Raw genomic sequence first — 16,897 nt, forward strand, 5'->3', positions numbered from 1 at the left:
CAGAGAAATAGAAAGCTATAACAGAAATAGTTTTCTTGTGAGAAACTCCATAGGTTAGCAGAAGAAGACTTCTGTTTCTCTACAAAGGCTGATGAAAAGACTGTAGCAAGAATTGGGACTGTTTAAACACCAAAGTTCCAAAGATTTTTGTCTCTATGTTGTCATGTGAACAAGAGAATGGTTGGGTAGTGGAAGATAAAAGAGTTTTCTAGAAGTTTATTCTGGTGTTCTTATTCTTGCAGTTTTGTTAATAAACTTTCTTTATTCCTTTTAAGTTTTAAGCCTGTTTTGCTCTTGTTCTAATCCGCATCTCACAGCAAGAAATAAGTAAGTTTTCTAGTAATTTTTTAGTTACTGCTTTAAAACCACGACAATTAGCCCTTGGATCATCAAATAAGCAGCCCTGTCAGTTATCAATTCTTTTAATTGGGGAATTAAAATAAAAGTAGCACTTTTCAGAAAATGAAACATATTCTTTGGCAGAGGAGGAAAAACAATGTGCTTAATTAGTTCTACTGAAAAAGACAATCTAGAAATGTCATCTCAAATCAATACAGGTAGTTAAAATCATTGTGCTTTACTCTTTGACAGCACTAATTAATGTCTAAGGATTCTAAATGTCTCCTTTTCAGTATCAGCAATGATCTCTGTTAGGTGTCTGTCAGATGAACAAAGTCCTTTACTACACACAAATAATAACAACCAGTTATACTAACGCTGCCTCTTAACCAGCTCTCTGACGTGCACATTCTCCATTACTGTCTCTTGAATTAAGGCTTTTTAAATTACTTTTTAGAATTGTTTTTTAAGGTCAGAAGTTATTTCTGTTACAGAGCTCAATGAACACATCAACTGAATTTCTCTGAATCAAGTTTTGACACTAGAATTGAATACTTTGTTCCTAAAATGAACTCTGTGTGCTTCGACCCCGTAAGTTAAACCAAGACATTATCAAAAGAAGATTTAGTTTTCTGTTCTGTTTGGCAGTAAGTTTTGTGTGGCTGTACTGGATCACACTGAAAGTCCTGCAGCCCACTATGCTCGCCCTGATATAGCGATGCCCAGAGAGAAACAGCACCATTTGTTCTTATTTCTTCAGAATACTACCATGACCTTACAGGTCACCATAGATTTTAGGAGCCGGAGACAGAAGCATCACCTGTGTGTAACCAATGTCACAATTTAAGCAAGCTAAAATTTTAAGAGACATTTAGAGAAAGATGTTTGCAACACAGACAAAGTTTCCTAATGCCAAGTATTGATACCCAGTTGTGAAGAAAAGTATCAGTACGGATTAGAATTATGAAAAAGAAATTAATTTCAGTTCAGAGAAAAATCTTGGCAGACAGAGAAAATGAGGAACATGATTTCCCAATAGCTGGAAACAGTTCACTTGACATGACTTCTCTTTCATACCTTTCAAAGCATGTAGGAGCCTCTACCAATTCTAGCTTACTTTAAAAGGACATTTCCTTTAATATTCTAGAAGGCTATAATCAAGAAAAAGATTAAAACAGCCATGGAATGTATCCCAGAACTACTTTATTGTTGTGCAATGCATCAAGTAAATTACTGAGTTAAGTCGACCTAGCTATGTGAACCTGTATTACCTCAAGATACCTGGAAGACACCATTGAAACAAAAGACAAAATAACCTGGTTAGTGCAGGGTCACAATATAGTATCAATTTCTGATGCTGCAGTACTGCATCAAAACTCTGACCCTTTGTGTGTTGTTTTTTTAAACATTACAGAGCCACTGAATGCCAAGAAAACCAACCAACAGAATCCTAATCATGCAGAAATACATCCCTCCATCTGAGATAACCTAAAATGAAAATCTGTGTGAACAGTCATATATACTGTAATTTAATTCCCAGGCATATGTGCCATCCTTCACTTTCACTTCTTTAAAGCTTTAAAGACTACTTTGTGGGTGTCAAAAGACCAAATACCACCATCCACTCTCACACTGCTGGTACTATCACAGATACTTCACTAACATTTTACTTTTCAAAAGGAATTTTAAGAACTGGGAGGGGAACAGTGTGGCTACTCGGATTTCTAGAGAACAGGGCTTCATCTATTATTTTTTTTTTCAAATGGGAGCTGGTTCAAAGACAACCCTGGATAAAGCAAAAATGGCTGAAAAGCCAAGTGATTGCTTGAATGCTTCATTAAAATAAAAAAAATCAAGTAAGAATGGCCATGTGTCAGCTCAGAAACATTCATCAACTACAACATGGTACTTATTTTTCATCAGAAAGTTATGGTTTCTATGAAGACTCCTACCATCATTTTAAGAAACTTGGGCTGCAATATTGTCACTGGTTCAACTATCAACTGAATTAGATAAATATCCAGCAAGACAAGAAGATCCACATCTGAAGTCTTAGTTCAACATGAATTTCTTCACCAGGTCCTGTCAGGGCAAATAACCCTAATGCTTATCAATTACCTACTAAACAGTTCAGGGAACTGCTTTTGAAGGAGCCAAGTCATTCTTCACGTTTTTAAATTTCTTCCCCCAATCTTAAAGCACACTTATTTAAAAAAAAAACCAAACAAATCAAATCAGTCAAGAGAAATAGTCCTTCTTCCCTGCAGCTAAATTACATAACAGCACTCTTCAGCCCAGCTTAAAAATCTTTTAAGGAGTAATTACCAGTGAAAAAATAGCAAATTATCACACATTTCTCTGGGTATGCCAGTTCACTTTTTCTGGAGCCAAACCTTTTTTTTCAAATCCCCGTCTCCTTGGCTTCTCAAGAGCAGCAAGCATTGTTCCGCTAGCTTAGATACAGTGAGACTGAGAACATGCTTCCTTTCATAGACTTTTACACTCTTACAAAAAATTACCCTTTCACTTCTCTAGAACTATCACTCATCTAACAAGAATGGCATAGACACAGCAGAAACAGTCAATAACAATCCAAATGCTCTTTTAAGGTACTTAGTTTTCTCTTCACCTTAGACAGAAATAATTAACTTGTTCTTAAGAGAAGCTCTTTGCTTCATGTTGTATTATTTAGACTTCTTAAACTCTATCAACATTTCTGAACCACCAACTGGATTTTCAGCCCTCAATAATTACCTCTCCCATTCCCCGAGATTCTAGGGCAAGAGCTTGAAACTCATGATTCATCTCATCCACAGATCGAACCTGTAAAGGGAAAAATGAAAGAAAGATCCATTAGTCAAATAACTTTTCAAAAGTAAGAGTTTTCAACACTCCAGAAGATTTCTGATTATTGAAAGCACACAAAACATGTGCTTCCCAATTTAGTCTGAACATGAGTCTAGATTTCATGACTAGATATAGTTAGTGATCAATTCAATGTACCCTGCTAATAAAATAACATGCAAGAAATTCCAAGCAACTTAAACAGTTTAATCTCCACACATCTGTACAGATATTGCTCACTTTAGAAATGGTAGCCATTACATTTGCAATGAATATTAAAAAAAAAAAAAAAAAAGAAAAGAAAAAGAGGTGAAATTAAAGATTTGGGCTTATGAAATCCTTCAGAAAGGCCAGGAACTGCTGCACACTAAGTACATCTGGCAGCAAACACAGATAGGCTCACAAGGCAGGTCACAAAACCTACTAGCAATGTGTTGCTTTTAAAATCTAGTAACTGCATTATCACAATTCCTCATGTTCTCTTCCAGGAAGTAACACTTTTCCTTCTCTTCAGGTTGTTCTTTTTGTTTGTTTGTTGTAAATATGAAAGGTATTTTACAAAACTAAGAGTTGCTGCTGCATAAACCACCTCTTTTTTACATGGCACATATACAGTGCACTGGGCTCATTCTTTTCTAAGAAGATGGTTTCCATAAGAACTTTTCTAAGCTTATCCTGGCTTTGGAAAGCAAACAAAAAAAGGAAATCCAGAGTTGTTTCTTTCCCTTCCCTTCTCTCCCAATATTGACATGCAGCAGGTAAAGTTAAATTAGCTTCCCTCCCAATACCAGTCTCTCTTGAGGAGTTACTTTGACCAGTAAATCCATCTGTTTCCACCAGCCAATAAACCAAACTGAAGTTACACCACACAGCTGATAACACATAACTAACACTTTTCAACAGATCCTCAAATACTAGGCAAAGGAACAATCTGGTGCTTTCAACATTCTAGCAAACAACTCTTTCCTAGCATTGGAAAACTGGCCAATAGATACTCCATTCTCAAAATTCTATTCCCAAACTATTGTTATTGCCTCAATCATTCTAAGCCATTAACTTCTGAGGTTGAGTGTCTCTGTGCTTTTGACAAAGAAACTTCACAGCTCAAACAAATATTCCCTCAAGAAGAATAATATTTTAGTTAAAATGGAGTCTGAAGTACTTCCCAACAATTTCACTAAGATACTAAAGAGCAAATTTCGTTTCAGACTGAATTATGGGGTAGGCACACCATCACACTGGCCTTATTCCAGTAATGCTGACACTTAAGTTAATTAGGTTGATTTTATTCTTTTAAAAACTGAAAGCAGATTTTAACATATCCTTTAAAAAGCTTAAGACATTTTTCTTCAAATGAGTATTTTAAAAACTAGGTTCATATTTTATGCAAAACTTTTATTAGATCCAGGGGACAATCAAGTATTTGTGCATGCACACAGAAAATGTAACTGTAGAAGAGCAATTACTTGAAAAGAAAAATCAGAAACTCAAACCTTGAAGACCTCTGAATTTAAATATTACAGTTTCTGAAAACATTATTTCTTCTACAGATTGCTGAGATAGCTGATTATCTTACCTAGGCCACTGTTCATGCTGAGGTCATGCACTTTAGTTTCAATTACAAACCAGTATTAATTTAGGTACTTCTGTCTCAATATGTAGTTTTGATCTCCATGATCTCTAAACAAATTTGCAGATAAAGTTTGCCAAACTATATTTACCATAAACACTGTTAAATAACAAACAACCAAGCTTGAAAGAGGCATAATTTTTTTGGTTGTGGTGGTTTTTGGGTGGGTTGTTTTGGGTTTGTTGTTTGTTTTTCTGTTGGTTTTGTTTTAACTTTCAGTGGTGGTGGTTTTATTTGTTCAGGTTTTTTTGGTGTTGCAAGACCTAATAATAAATGCTTATTTTTCACAATTCACTGAAGTCCAAAACCCTGGCCACCCCTCCTTCCATATCTTTAAGAAAAGACAATCCAAGAATCAGGGTAAGAGCACAACTCACTCCTTGCTTCTTCTAAGCAGTTCAGAGACGATTATAAGAAACTGAAGTTTTATAAAACTGTAAATACACTTTAGCACAATGAACATTAATTTTGCTCACTTGCCTCTTTCATAAAAAATTAAAATTTAAGTTAATGTTATCTATTGCTACCAGCAGCAAGAGAAAAAATACCGTCCCTTTTTCCACCCACAACAACAGCTCACAAGATCCTGCCCCATATCATAAATCTGTTTTTCACATATCGTTTACAAATTGGAGAAAACACAGGCAGCACCGGTATCTCCGTATCTTTCTTCAACACTAACCCAGCCCTATCACTCCAACAACAGAAGGAAACATCCAGAATGACACCCGGCTGGATCTCCTATGTATAAAGACACACCCTTTCCCCAAAGGAGAAACTTTGGTTGGGATTATCTGTATTACCAAGGAGTTTCATTTTTTCTATTTCAATACCAGCATTAACCTAATTCATAGGTTCCAGAAATAAACATTTGAGTACCTTTTTTAAAACAAATTCAGAACGTTAAAAAAAATCCAACGCTTTTTCTATTTTTATTCATACCCCGTCATACAGAATAATTCATAAGTCACAAAGAGGCCTGGGGAACATCATGCTCAACATTTACAACGTTTTTTTTCTGGTTTTGTTTGATTACATCACTGCCTCATCCTGGGAACTGCTCAAGGCCTGGCTGGATAGGGTTCTGAGTAACCTGGTCTAATGGAAAATCTGTGTCCCTGCCTATGGCAGGGGGTTGGACAATGGTTTCAAATTTCTTATACACAGTAGATCAATCCATAGGGCCCCCAAATTACGCACAAACAGGTATTACACACTGAGCTGTCTTTAGGTAAAACAGTTCCTCACATACTGCTGTTATGTAGGTAAAATGCCATAAGCATTCATGATTTCTTCCCCGTAAACACACCAACAGAAAATTCTCTTCTTCTCCTTCTACAGGATCTAGATACAAAATACCAGCATATTGTGGTCCATTTTTCACTGCAGCATTAGGAATTAGATTTTAACACAAAATTTCTGTTTAAAAACAAAATTATGTTTTAGTAGACTCTTTCTTCCTAAAGTTTACACTTCCCTTGAAATTTAAAATAATTTTTTATAAACCTAGAGGCCTATGTAAAACCCATTCCTTTACTCTGTTGAGACTCTGTAGAGGACAGTCCCATCACCCTTCACCTAACAGCTTTTACCACTCCCCTTGAATGAATTTGGTAACCATCGAGGTAACTGACCCAGAAGGTTTTGGTGTTTCCATTCCTTTTCCATGCATGAGAATTTTGCCACATCACCCAGCTGAACTGGGTAAAACATCAGAGATGAGATTATTACATGTGACTTGGGGAGAGCAACAAGGAGAACCCGGTGCTGAGCGAGGTGGGACAGGAGTATCCACTCAGTGCTGGCTACATGGCAACTCAACCAGTAACATGAAACTTGGTGAGCGGGCAGATTTAGGGATGCAGATTCTTGACTGGAAATCATCTAGAATTATCACAAGAAATTATCACACTGCTTACAGTAACATCCATTTCTGGAATCCAGGCATCCAGACCTTGGGACAACTACTCTCTCAAATAACCCTGAATCTTGCAAGAAATAAGCTTGTAACCATTTTCTTGCAAAAGCAAAGAACAGCCCTTTCTTTGAAAAAACACCTGTGGAAAATAATAACAAAAAATACAGTATCAAAGAGAATGTTATTACTTTATTTTATACATCAAAAGTAGCTAAACCAGATGACCAGAAAGTAGGAAAGCCACTTTTTCTGCATTAAGAAATTCCAAATCCCATCCCTCCCCTCTCAGGTGAGTACCCTAACCACTGTGACAAAGAAGACGTATTTTGCAGTTGAAGTTGTGTCCTAGGACAGAAATTCAACACAAAACACCTGGTAATTACAGCACGGTGGCTGGAAAGAAAGGGAAGCTGCTATTTACACTGCAAATGCTTCTGCTTTTTTAACTTTACTAAATGTCTTCAATGCAAAATACCCTTCCAGCAGTTTTCTACAGGGGTGGCTCCTCTGAAGCATTTATCTTATGTAAGATACATGCTTATGGCAGAGACTTAACGTTATGAGCAACTTAAACTATTTTGAAAACCCAACAGCAATTCTGCCAGTCCTCCATTAAGTCAAACACTGCATTGTAAAGCCACCAGATATTTGAAAAGACATTTAAAAAACTCCCAAAAAGACAACTCACCAAAAACTTTTCAGATAGGGGGCCAACTTGAAACTACTAAATAAAAATAGTATTTTTAATACAAATATTAGACAGAAGTCTCAAACCGATTCCTAACAAAGAACAAGAAAGAAAACTATACAACCAGCCTAAACTGCACATAGCCAAATCTGTTATGCCATACTGCAGTAAAGGGCTGTATATAGAGATATATATATTGTATATATTGTACTGTATATATTTCTACTGTATATATTTCTACTCTATAATATTTTTACCAAAATTACCTGAAACATCCTTACTTTGGTTTAGAGGCCAACCCACAGTGCATCCAGATAACAAAAGCTGTTGAGTAGCTGAACAGGCAACTACTACAAGCACAACTGAACTGTTCTATACACTAAACAACAACTATTTTCTGTAACATTAAAAGAAAACAAGACATTTGTTTGATTAAAGCTGCTTTTAAGTAGATGCATCCTCTCACACATCTCTGAAGCATCAGATAACCAAAGTTCACTTACCACCCAACTGGTTAATGAAAGTTGCTGTTCCCAAGTAATTCAAAGTCAACAGGTGCTGTGTTTTGATAAGAGGCAAGGTTTTCTGAGGGCCACATGGAACAGTAACAGAACAGAACTGAAAAATTCACAAAATACTCCAAAATGTCCAGTCTCCTTAAGCAGTCCAAATAAAGAAGGTGTTAGGCGCTTTAGACAAAGGACTTAGGCAACTAAATTTAAGTTCTAACAAATATTTCTATGGTTACAATCTCAAAAGTACTACTTCTGACAGTAAGCACTTAACAATTTTCACTGTGGTAAAATAGTGTTCTAGAACCAACTAAAACTTTTGCAAGGAACTGAGTAGTTCTTCAACTGAAATATTTCTGGCTTCTTAATTCATTCTCAGACTGAGCAGTACTATACTTCTGAACTCCATGACCCTTAGTACATTGAAATATTCTAACAAAACCAAATTTCTCATTTTAGTTGTCTTCGCTCAGCAATCACTCTGGACCTTAATGTTCTTGAGCTTTATTTCTTTGTGAGCATACTGTAGTTTGAGAAGCAATCCTAGCAGCACCGAGAACATTGACAACGACAGAAAAGAGCAGATTTTGAGGTGGAGTTTCTGCAGCACATTAAAGAGGCAGGGGAATACACTGAGCAAAAGCAGAGTCCAGCCTGCTGAAAAAGCCAACTCACATTCTTTGCTTCCTTGTTTTCAATAGGAATATCAATAACCTCAAAGCCTGCACAGAGAAGAAATTAATTCTCTAGGTTTTTATCAAAAGCATGTATAAATCTGCACATATGTTATATATATATGTCAAAGCATGCTGGATAATATCTCACAAGTCACCATCAAGTTTGGAAAATACTGATTTACTTGAATATGAATAGCCTTCTGCCAACAAATGATACAGAGAAATCATTACTATATCATCAGTATCACCAAGAAACACAGAGGAAAATGATGGACATTTTGCCCCATTTCAGAACTACATGATGGTTCATGGCCTAAAAAGCCAGCTATGGACTCTTAAGAAATTGCACTTGCTTCCCTTAAAAATGAACTCTTCCATCATGTAAGAAACTTGTCTCTTCACTGACAAGGCTTTCATGATTCTCCTTCCCACCCAACCAGTTCAAGCTTTGCCCTAAGACTGGCAGAACTGTTTGTACAAGTTTTCCTAAACTACTGTAAAATGTCCTCAAGCTCAGGATTTTAATTTGTACAGCCAAATACTGGCAGAGCTACCAGGCTCATATAAATTAAAGTGTTTGTACTGAAACCAGATTTCATAACTATTTATAATGGTTATGCTGTTTGCACCATTTGAAAAGCTGAAGTGATATACTCCTACATAAATAGGGCACATAGTTTAGACTAAATAACCTTAGCACGTTTCTTAGTTTTTTTAATTGCGAAAGAAATTATCCATTCAAAAGTTTCGAAGAAATACACAGCACAGCAGGGAGGGTAACACAAGTTTGCAAAACAAAAATCTAGAAACATGATTAAAAGTATATAATATAGTTTTACAAAATGGAAGAAAAAGCCTGTAACAACTTGTCCAGTGAGAACTTTTGTAAATGGGAAATGATTTTAAAAATACAGTTAGAATAATTGATTAAAATAATATTTCCTATCACTTTTTAGCTTATTAAATGAGCTACAAGAAAAAGGAATTATTTTTAAAAGGGGCTGACTGGTCCTTTATTGCTCAAGAAATCAAACTGAAGAACTATTTTTCATACAAGAAAAATTTTTCATGCAGGTTTAATTTCCAATAAGAAATAGTTTAGGTACAAATCCCACAAAGTTTGGTGAAACTCTTCACCTTCCTCTGCTGCAAACACTGGGGCAGTGTTTCACTCCAATGTTCCTCCATAAATATACCAGAAACAAAAAAGGAAGACACTAAATACATTCAGAAGTTTGCAAACAAAGCTGTGAAATGAGTTGCAGTTTCTGTCTAAACATGCTTAATTTAATTGGTGCTGATTACTTACATGCATATGTTTGATTTTTTTCCTAATTTTAAATATCTACATTTCTTGTTAAGCTGGTTAGTCAGCATCACCTTTCTGGTAACAGTAGCAAGTGCTACAAGTGGTGTAGCACAAGTTTAGAGGACTTGAAGACCCAAATTTCTAACCATTATTATCCTGTTCTACACAGAAAGGCTCTGTCAGTGAGTAGAAACAATACAGCTACTTCCATATAGAAGTGTGACATTAATTTGATGTGCTGCTGTTTTGAGATGTCAGCCTTCATTACTTTATCATTTGCTCTCACTCAAAAGCTTTACTTAATAAATTAAAAAACCTTCAAGTGCTTTCTAGGCAATATACTATAAAAAAAGACTTAAAATTTTGCATTTTCTGAAGATGGAAACTTTGTATAAACCCTAAAGATATGTACACGCAAGCAGGAACTAGGGACAATTTATCTCAGTGTATTTTGTCATGATTAATGAAACAACTTTCATTCTAATAGAGTCAACAAGCTTTTCTTAAATGTGTTAACAAGGATTGGAACACTGGAATCCACAGGTCTTGAACAAGTAAAAATTTCCATATATTAATTTTCTACATTGTAATCAATATTCTTTTTGCTGATGTGTTTTGTTTAAAAATCTCAGCTATCTTCACTTCTCTGTTTGCTACCAAGGAATCTGAAACAGAACCTCTCCCCTACACAAATGTCCGAAAAGTAAAAAAACACCCAACAAAACAACAACAAAAGCACAGACTTTAAATTTCTGTTTGAGAAATCATGGGGTTTTAACAGCATCTTAAAAAGAATGTGATCCTAAGGAATCACACTGAACATAACTCATTTATAAACAATACAATTTATATGAAGAAAATTATTTCATATGTATATACATACACATGTACCCCACCCCTATTAAAAGTGGGGCTGAGGAATTTCCCGGAAACAGTTTTTTGTTATTACAGAGCTGATATCACAAACACTCCTCCCACCTCCAGCAACTGATATGTAACAATCCCCTTCTTCAGAGCATTTACTTTCATTTTGTTTACTCCAGAATATGGCAGATATATTTACCATAAAAAATATTACTTTCTCAAGGATTTAGTTTTCAGTAACACATGGAAAAACTAAAGTTCTCCCAGTAATTCTATCGCTCAGAAGTTTCTAGCATCATGAATTCTTCTCCCTCATGGTCCAGTGCCATTTTGAACAAGCTGTTGGCCTTTTAGTTTTACCTTTTTTTTTTTTTCCCTCCTGAGCAGGCATGAAGAAACTAGGGAACACTGTCTGATCTGCTCAAAGTGGATGCTACAACCAGAAATGAAAATACGTAGTTCTTATACAATGAATTCAACAGGTAAGAGTATAAAAAGAAACCCCAAACAAATTGGAATTATTAGACTCCTCATTCCACTACAAATAACTAGCTTTTGCAAAGAAAGGTGACACAACTTCTCTGTATCCTCAGCATAAAATAACAGTGAAAAACCCCAAGGTTTCAAGTATATGTCAGTCTGCTCCAAAATCCACCTTGAATTTTTTTTAGCTTGTAAACTCCACATAACCTCAAGAAGAGCCAGGGAATGGTAAAACATATTTCTCTTAGTTTATTTTTTTAGTTCCTCCCTTGCTACAGGGAAGTATATGTGTTTTCTACTTATCTGTCTACAGCAGGTGAACAGACATTTAAAGAAATTGCTGTTATCAATTATTTCAGCTGTTTCCTATGGATGTTCTTTTTGGACAACATGTATTTAAACTACCCCTAGATTTCTACAGTTGCCTAAAAGCTAAAAAAAACCAACCCAACTCTAAAAAAAAAACAACAAAGAACTAGAGACTACTTCCAACTCAGTAAACCTCACTTCTAATTCACTAAGAGTTGCAGCCTAGCTTTGGACATTAATATCTCATTAAATGCTGGCTAGCATGGTCCTTCAAAGGTAGTAAAAGACAGTCATAAATGACACCAAAGACTTTATACCAATGACAGTAAACAAAAGTAAAAAACTAAAATTAAGTAGGCTATTTGAAAATTAAACTGAAGTGACAAAAGCTTTTTAACGAAAATTAGTTCGAAGAATGATATTGATATATCTGTGCTTCAATGGATTTAAAGCCAAATACTTCAACTTTTTTCATTTAAGAAGCCAAAAATTCAAGAGCAGTTGTACGTAAAAGCCGCTATCAGTACACAAACAGGCACAGTATGTAGGGCAGGCAAAAGCAGTAATTGTGGATGAAAGCAAGCCACATTTGAATTATCATCTAAAAAAATATCAGATGGTGATTTTATGAGCAAAATCTCTGGTTAGATGTCTAAGTTTCAGGTTATTCATCCTCACACAAAATAAAGTATTCCCTGAAATAATTTACCCAACTACATGTTTCCCTTCACTATTTAACCACTTTGCTTTTCTATTCATCTTTACACTGATGAGAAAAGCTTTCACATAACTCTTCATAAAGACACACAAGGGCCTTCTTCACCCTGACTTTAATGTAATTGGTACCAAATCAAGGTAGTTCAGAAGGCTAAATGCAGCTTCTCTGTGCAATACAGCAGTGTCTTATTTTCAAAATCACCAATTTTAAATCACATTAAAAAAAAGGTAAACAGCATTCTAAACCCACAGGTAAGAACATAGATTAAGCAAAAACTAACACTAACCCATATTTTTATTTTCTTAATGCCATGAATAATGTAAGGGAATAAGAACATATCAAGAAATTTGCTGCAAATGCAGAATGCTTGAATGCCTACATGCAGTCATTTTTAGAAAAGTTTACTGGCTCCCACCACCTGGATGTAATGCAAAACTCTCACAGAATGCCTTAAACCATTTCCAACTTTAGGACAAAACTCCACAACCACACAATAACCATGTTTAGAACAAGGTCTCATTCACAACCTCACCTAGAACGAGGAGCACAAGGGAATGAATGAAAAAAAAAAAAAAAAAAAATATCCAGCTGGTTCCACACACCACCAGCTCAGGTCTCTGGCTCCTACTCTGGTGCTCCACGGCTGCTCCCAGCTCACACTCCCTCTGGAAGCAGCACTACGGTTCAGGTTTATGCAGCTGTCAGTAATTCCACACAGACCTGAACAGATTCTGTGCAGAGCCACTGCTGCACAAGCACACACCATAGTTTATCTATATGTAAATCCAAGATAATGCACAGTTGACCACACAGTATGTTTGCTGTAGTATCAAACCAGGCTCTCCCTATGCTAATTATTGAATAAGCACTAAAGTATGAAGGACACTGCTTCAAAGAACTCTAAGACATATTACAAAGACTGATACAAGAAACCAAACTGGTAAAGTGAGAAGCAGTCATTCATATGAAGGCATTTGACAATGCTTGCCAGGTATTTGGAGACATCAAGGCAGGTGGAAATATATGGGAGTATGTTGGACAGCACAAGGACACTGGTGAGGATATTTAATAAAGACACAACTAACACAAAGTCCTTGTGCAGGAGGTAGCAGTTCACCACTTGACACCACCTGAGACAATATGCACTGGGGGGGAAATGGTCAAGATCCTCACTGGCTGAAACCACCACCTGCAGTTCAAAATGCTGCTGGAAAAGGTCACAAACTGTGTAGATGCAGAGAAACAGCAAATGTGATTGGAAGGAGTGATTAAAAACGAGTCTCTAAAGACTAGAAGTCAGAACAAACTTGCTTGCACAGTCAGGTGACTGCAATTAGTCTTCTCTTCCCTTCCCTGATGACAGCTCACATTAAGCTGCCTATTCCATGTATTACATGCTGGAAAATACTAAAAATACAAACCAAGTATCTGCAAAATTCAATGCTGTAATTTTCTTCCATCAAGGGAAGTGCTGTAAAGCATACCACCAAAAATTTCTCAATGCTTTTCTTTCAATCCAATTACATGAAACCACGTTGCAATACATGACAAAATACTCCTTTTTCAGCTACTTCAAATCGAAGAGAGGGGAAAGAGACAAATTTCCTCTTTCCAGCTATGTCTGCTGTCAGAACTGAGAGTCACAAGCAGGCAATAAGGTGATATCTCACTAAGCAAGTTGAAAGACATTTAATTTTTTTTTAACAGAAAAAAGGCCCAACTTTACAATTCAGTTGAGAAACTCCAAGTATTTGCCCCATCTCATACAGCACTACTATGACAGAAAAATCTCACCAGGAATTTATTGAACAAGACGTTTTAACAGGGAACAGATTTTCCAAAGAAGGAATCAAATGCCCTCCCCCCTCAGATCTCCTCTAGGCACAATGGAAAATCCTGCCAGTCTAAGATTTCTTTTACTAGTTTGTGAGGCTTGAAAAGTTTTAGTTATTTGCAAGTTTGAGAAGCTGCTTAAATCATACATTCAACAACCATAATCTGGACTTCTAGTTTGGTGGAGCTAAATGCTACTGGAACTAATCGATAACAATGGCAAACTCAAAATTAAACCAGAGCAAACCCAAGTACAGAAAGATAATACTTAAAAAAAGTTGTCAGAGAACGTGTTGCTCGCATTGCAGAAACAGAAATAAAAACAGCTTTAGAGGGATGTTAACTTCACAGGGAGAACAACCCCATCAATCAGCTACGATAAAACTTGAACTATTACAATGAAAAACTAGCAATTAAAGTATTTATGTGTTGTATAGGTGATTAACACCTGAAAAAGTCTTTTAAAATCTGTTTTTGAAAATTATTTTGAAATCACTTTAAATCAGTTATATTTCACAACTACACTAAACTTTTAAGCTGAAGTAAAAGTTGCAAACAAAGACAGGAAATTAAAAAAATGGACTGCAAGCATATTTAGATTTCTAGGGACAGTTTTAACTAAAATCTATAAAAGGAAGAACTAATGATTGAGGAAATGCAATTCCCACTGTAAGGTCAGGAAACAGATTATGTTGCTCTCAATTTGAATGAAGAAATTATGTTCATTGTTTCAAGGGATGGCTACATGACTGTGAGGTCTCATATGGGAAAATGATTTCCCAATTTCTATTGCACAAACATATTAGTCTATCTTATTTGAACGACAAACAAAATCTTATTAAAACCAAGGCAGAATTTTTGCTAGGAATTGTCCATTTCACCCTGTTAAATATTTGCACATTTTGCTAGTTTAATAGCATCTATACATTTTCTCATGGCTATATTCATTCTAATAGACCCCCATGGAAGTCAGGATGGATACCAGCAAAAACTGAAATGTACAGTTTCTCTCCAGACCACAGAAGTGCCAAAAAGTTCTTGAACTCAGTAAGACTCCTCCCTTTGTTCTCTCCTCTTCAAGGAAGGGTTTTTCTTTGTTACAGCAGCTACTCACAAAACTTTGAGATGTTTGTCAATTCTAACACAAATGAGTTGCAGCAACTGCAGCTCAACTGAAACTTTGTGTAAAGATACAATTTATGTTCTTTTGTTTATAGCACCACTACCCTTTGGATTTTTGGAAAAGGCTGCTACAGCCAAAGCTTTTCTGTCATTGTTGATCAACTCTTGCTTCTTTCAAAAGCAAGAAGCAAAGACATCCAGGTCATGTTAAAATTCACAACCCAAAATATTTAGATTGAACTAATGAAGTGTTTAACTACCTTTGCGATGACAGAGGGAAGTAGATAGAGATGAACTAAGAAGACAGGACAAGTAGCCTGGGCAGTATCACACTGCTGTAACTGTTTGCATGTGGGGAGAACATCTGCAAGTACTCCAACATCCTGGAAAATATATCCTGACTTTAAAAAAACTTATCGCTAACTCCAAATATTGCATACTGATTGCTGATCACTATGCCTTTCTATCCTAGACAATTCTTCATTTCTGAAATGATGGGAATTAATGACAAACAGATCACTAACCTATCTGCAGCCCCATGAGGAAGTGAACAAAAGGATGATGCCACAGAACACAGCAGTCTTCCCCACATGCTCTGCTATCAGAGACTGAAATGGTTATTTTTGGTCTCGAGGGAAAGAAAAAAATGTCAAAACCTCAAGTGAAATAATTTTTATACTTAGTTCACTATCCTTCATAACTCTTTTCACTATTAAATAATTCAAAGAAAGATTAATGGCACTCAGGGATGATTATCTCTAGATTAAGGAGTTTATACTTAACCCAGTCAGCGACTGGATGGTCACTACTGTTTTAGGATGGAAGGTGACAATGGCGGTGTCCTGACTCAAATTAACAGCGCTGGCTTTCACATCTTGTACTGAGCAGTTGTGCATGCACTGCTATTCAGCTGAGTGTCCAAAGATTTTTGGCTATCACCTCTCACGCAAAGCATGTTCCTCTAGCCTCTGCCCTCTCCTATGCTGCAAATTATTGTTAAGAGCCTCCCCCTCTGCCTGCAAAGTAGTTCAAGTCTCTGAAGTGTTGGCCATTAGTAACTGTTGTCCACCACTTCAATATTTATTGCTACAGCTGAAGCAGATATAGAAGAACGTAACATACTGAGAATATTAATAATTCGCATGTTTATGTGCCTCGTATGCTGAAATGCTCTGTAAGATGATGATGTTAGCTTTAAGCAGTGGTTGGTTAATTTGGACACCAATGTGTCAAATATACATTTAGCAAAAGGAATTTTCCATTTCAACCAAGTGTTGAATCCAATTCCATGTGGTGTGTTTCAATTCCCTGCTCCTCTCTTAAATGTGTGTGCCACCTGGAGTTCTTCCATTAGTCTTGATAATTTCCAAATTAGGGTACACTAAGCCTCAATACTACCATGGATCTCCAGGATAACCCACTTGATCTTTCCCTGGGCTTTCAGAGGCCTCCAGTGCTACTGTGAATTAACATAAAATATGTCAGGTGGAAGGAATCATCTAATCCAACTGCTTGATCACTTCAGAGCTGACCAAAAGTTAAAGCATCTTATTAATGGCATGAACTGCCTTCCAACTATTGACACTTCAGCGATAATTCCCACAGTTCATCCCTCAATAACCCCTTATCAAGGACACTGACAAGCAATTCC

At 36.2% G+C, this 16,897-nt stretch overlaps 1 protein-coding gene across 14 annotated transcripts in view; it reads right to left on the minus strand.

Annotated features, from left to right (window-relative positions):
• Window positions 1-16,897, minus strand: part of PUM2 (pumilio RNA binding family member 2) — a 74,922-nt gene that overhangs the window by 44,512 nt on the left and 13,513 nt on the right. For 12 of the 14 annotated variants that reach the window (XM_088053940.1, XM_088053939.1, XM_014251436.2 and 9 more), the window contains exon 2: window positions 3,094-3,162. In XM_088053940.1, the coding sequence (XP_087910066.1) occupies window positions 3,094-3,144 (51 nt within the window). In that variant the 5' untranslated portion in view covers window positions 3,145-3,162. Of the gene's footprint in view, window positions 1-3,093; window positions 3,163-6,732; window positions 6,866-7,922; window positions 7,942-16,897 lie in introns of those variants that run through there. The other 2 variants (XM_014251435.2, XM_014251433.2) reach the window with 2 other exon arrangements.

This window comes from Pseudopodoces humilis, chromosome 3 (genome assembly GCF_049639895.1).
Source record: "Pseudopodoces humilis isolate 2021_Gansu_Grassland_sample_001 chromosome 3, ASM4963989v1, whole genome shotgun sequence".
Classification (NCBI taxonomy): Eukaryota; Metazoa; Chordata; class Aves; order Passeriformes; family Paridae; genus Pseudopodoces; species Pseudopodoces humilis.